Below are 4,299 nucleotides of genomic sequence, written 5' to 3' on the forward strand. Positions count from 1 at the left end.
AGATAGACAGACAGATAGATAGATAGATTGAACGATAGATAGATAGATAGAACAAGAGACAGATAGACAGACAGATAGATAGATAGATAGATAGATAGATTGAACGATAGATAGATAGATAGAACAAGAGACAGACAGACAGACAGACAGATCGATAGATAGATAGATTGAACAACAGACAGATGATAGATAGATAGATTGATTGAACGATAGATAGATAGATAGATAGACAGACAGACAGACAGATAGATAGATAGATAGATTGAACGATAGATAGATAGATAGACAGATAGATAGAACAACAGACAGATAGATAGATAGATAGATAGAACAACAGACAGACAGACAGATAGATAGATAGATTGATTGAACGATAGATAGATAGACAGACAGACAGATGACAGATAGATAGAGGATGGATGGATGGATGGATAGACAGATAGATTGTTAATTTTTGAATCTCTTTATGTATCGCTCTCCCTCTCTCTCAGTCGATTGATCCCGGGCAGCAGTTCACATGGGAACACTCAAACCTGGAGGTGAACAAGCCGAAGAACCGCTACGCTAACGTGATTGCATACGACCACACGCGTGTGATCCTCGCTCCGACAGACGGTACGACCGCTGAGGCTCAGATCTGGAGTCGGTCACAGACTGTGCTTGTGTCTGAAGCACTCAGTCAACTCTTAGCAGATACACATTCACTCTTTCAGCACGGCTGGGATGTTTTCCGGTTCTCTCCGCAGTGTTGGGGAGTAGCTAGTTACAAATAACGGAATTTCATTACAAAATAAATGTAATTTCATTAATGAGAAAAATTGTGTAATTAAATTACAGTTACTTATGAAAATGTTAATGAATACAAAGGGGGTTACATCTGAATATTTTCACACACATACAGATTTAATTGATTTCTTTCCCAAATTGACTGCTTTAATATACGAGACACCAATGTTTCAGGAGTTTAACACACATGCTTTTTCCATAACGGTTTTATTTCCTATTTGGGTTTATGTTTATGCTTTGTTTTAGGATTAACAGTTTTTTCCCAGGCATTGTTAGATGCCAGTGCTTCCTGTCATAACTATGCAAAGATTTGAAAAAAACAAAACCGTATCATAGCTTTTAAACTATTTCTTGTTATGATTTCAAATCTGTATTTAAGCTCAGAATGATCTCAAAGTAAAAAGAGGTGCTGAAGTCTGATTCTGTGCTGCCTGTGCTTTAAAATCAAATTATTATAATCTTAATTCAAGAGATGAAGGAATCTGAAAGTCTGGCAGTAATCAGTGTTGAGAGTTACTGTAAGGTTAACCCGGCCTGCTTTACATGTTTCACAATCATCAACATCATTAGAATTTTAGAAAAGTAATCAAAAAGTAATCAGTTACATTAATGAAGTAATTGAAATATTTACACTACTTAATACTTTTTAAATAGGGTAATTTGTAATCTGTAACTTATTACATTTCTAAAGTAACCTTCCCAACACTGTCTCTCCGCTAGGCATTATGGGTAGTGACTACATCAACGCCAACTACATCGACGGTTTCAGGAAGCAGAACGCATATATCGCCACCCAGGGGCCGCTGCCGGAGACCTTCGGGGATTTCTGGAGGATGGTGTGGGAGCAGAGAGCTGCTTCAGTGGTCATGATGACCAAACTAGAGGAGAAATCACGGGTGAGAGACTGACCAGACAGAACACGCCTGACCCTAACACACAGACCCAAGAACACTGAAGCACTCATCTGATCTGATCTCCATGTCCTGTGCTCCTCTTGTTTAGATCAAGTGTGATCAGTACTGGCCCAGTCGCGGCACAGACACGTTCGGGGGGGTTCAGGTCGCTCTGCTGGATACCATGGAGCTGGCCACATTCTGTGTGAGAACCTTCTCTCTGCACAAGGTGAGACGTGTTTACATTTCTGCTCTCGCTCTAATCAGCATCCAGAGATCCAGTAGAACCGTACGGCAGAAGAATCTAAAATTTAACTCACTGATCAAGGAAAGTTTAAACTTCTCTCATCCTTAATTCTGCCTCTTTATCTCAATCCCTCTAGCGCCACCATCAGTTTAAAATGCCACATGCATTTGATGAACACACAGATCATTCTCATTCCTCTAGTTCCTCTATAGATCGTAATGACCAGTGTTGGGGAAAGTTACTTTTAAACATAATGCATTACAATATTGTGTTACTCCATAAAAAGTAACTAACTGCATTACTTAAGGTCTTTGCACACCGAGTCCGAAATTTTCACACGTTAAAGAATAAATACGACCTCATGTTGTGTCAATCACGTTTACACACTGCCTCCGAAACTTTCATCCGTCATTAAAAAAAATCGGACCAGGTTCGATTTTCTGCGTCTTCGCATCCGTAGCAAGCATTTTGATCGGAAAGGATGACGAATATGAAAAACCCGGAAGAAACCCGGACTCAGTGTGCAAGAACCTTTAGTCACTTTTAATGAAAAGTAATGCCTATTCGTTACTTTTGCGTTACGTTTTGTCACCTGAGCTGGGCTTGCTTATTTGTTTTTTAATTACAATTTTTTTTTTTTAAAGTTACATTTTTGGCAACTGTAAAGACACCACAAGTGAGATGAATAATCGTCAGTCTGAAGGAAGAGTCTCGCTCCTGAGTTCTCTCAACACCAGACACGAGAGCCGTCACTCAACACATGGGAAACAAAGCAACTTGCTTTACTTATTTGAAAAAGTAACTCAAATATTTTGTTGTAAATTTAAAAGTAATGTGATACTTTACTAGTTACTTGTAAAAAGTAATCTGATTACATAAATCACTTTGTAATGCATTACCCTCAACACTGGTAATGACTGCTGTCAGTTCACATCCAAAAGTTATTAATAATTTATATCTTTTTCAATGAACATTATGCCAAAAAACCAAACAAATGTGACGTTATATCTGGGGGACACTTGGTGCACTGAAACAAAACAGTGACTGTTATCACATGCTGTCTGAGAGGGTCCTTCTAATGCAGATTAACAAATAAATGATTTATTCTATTTTACTAAGTGTTTTATGTTTAATGTTTTATTTTACACTTGACCTCACAAACCCCAGTTTGGGAAACGCTGCTCTGGATTGTACCACATACTGAAGGTCTCCATCATAAGCTGTGATCCTGATGTTTTTCCCCATCAGAGCGGCTGTAATGAGAGGAGAGAGGTGCGCCAGTTCCAGTTCACCGCTTGGCCTGACCACGGCGTTCCCGAATATCCCACTCCATTCCTGGCCTTCCTCCGCAGGGTCAAAGCGTGTAACCCGCCAGACGCCGGCCCCGTCATCGTCCACTGCAGGTCAGTGCTGAGTGTCTACTATTGTCCTTCTGCATTGACACTATTTTCCTGTTTAATACTGTAAAGCTGCTTTGACGTGTCTGTTTCACTGGCGTTACGAAGCAAACTGTTTCCATCGATCTGGGCAGCTTCTCCTGGGCCGATGATAAACGCGCTGCAATCACAAATGTGTGTTGTTTATTCCCTCTCAAACCCTTCAGCTTGCAGAGTAAGACTGTTCCGCTTGTTATATAAGAGTTGCTTGCTTTATTCATTAATTGTGCTGTGTGAGGACACCGCTTCAGTCCTGCAGACTCAGCTCATCTGTCCTCAGATCCACCCGGAGCCACCGAAGCGCTCAGGCTTTAGTGATGTGCGCTTTCAAAACACTGCTTCATGAAGCTTCAAAACCTTTGTGAATCAGTTGTTATGAACCAGTGATTCAGAGCGTGTATCAAACTGACAAAGTCACGTGAATTCAGAAAACGAGGCTTTGTAACGTCTAAAAGTTTCTACATTATATTTAGGAGTAGGTTATTAGTGGTGAGAAATGTACAGTAAAAATCATGCAGTTAGTTACAAATTGCATGTAATCAAACAAACGGTGAACAGTAGTTAATAGTCTCTTATTGGCCTGATTAAGCAATTTCTTTATAAAAAACAAACAAAACAAGCCCCAAAAATTGATCAAATAACATATAGACACTTCATATTTAATGGTAGAATAGAAAATACGATTTGTACAGTAGAAAAACCATTACACCTGTGTGTGTGTGTGTGTGTGTGTGTGTGTGTGAGTGTGTGTGTGTGTGCGAGTGTGTGTGTGTGCGAGTGTGTGCGAGTGTGTGTGTGTGTGTGTGAGTGAGTGAGTGAGAGAGAGTGTGTGTGTGTGTGTGTGTGTGTGTGAGTGAGTGCGAGTGTGTGAGTGAGTGTGTGTGTGTGTGTGTGTGTGTGAGTGAGAGAGTGTGTGTGTGTGTGTGTGTGTGTGTGA

The 4,299-nt window shown here is 40.2% G+C and overlaps 1 protein-coding gene across 1 annotated transcript in view; it reads left to right on the forward strand.

The window, feature by feature from the left end:
* Window positions 1-4,299, forward strand: part of LOC107569086 (receptor-type tyrosine-protein phosphatase S-like) — a 93,144-nt gene that overhangs the window by 80,163 nt on the left and 8,682 nt on the right. Inside the window, exons 28-31 of the mRNA XM_016255082.1 lie at window positions 492-615; window positions 1,507-1,682; window positions 1,789-1,908; window positions 3,175-3,329. Of these exons, the coding sequence (XP_016110568.1) occupies window positions 492-615; window positions 1,507-1,682; window positions 1,789-1,908; window positions 3,175-3,329 (575 nt within the window). The remainder of the gene's footprint in view (window positions 1-491; window positions 616-1,506; window positions 1,683-1,788; window positions 1,909-3,174; window positions 3,330-4,299) is intronic.

The sequence above is a fragment of the Sinocyclocheilus grahami genome, unplaced genomic scaffold, assembly GCF_001515645.1.
Source record: "Sinocyclocheilus grahami isolate Dianchi unplaced genomic scaffold, SAMN03320097.WGS_v1.1 scaffold1310.1, whole genome shotgun sequence".
In the NCBI taxonomy this organism is placed as follows: domain Eukaryota; kingdom Metazoa; phylum Chordata; class Actinopteri; order Cypriniformes; family Cyprinidae; genus Sinocyclocheilus; species Sinocyclocheilus grahami.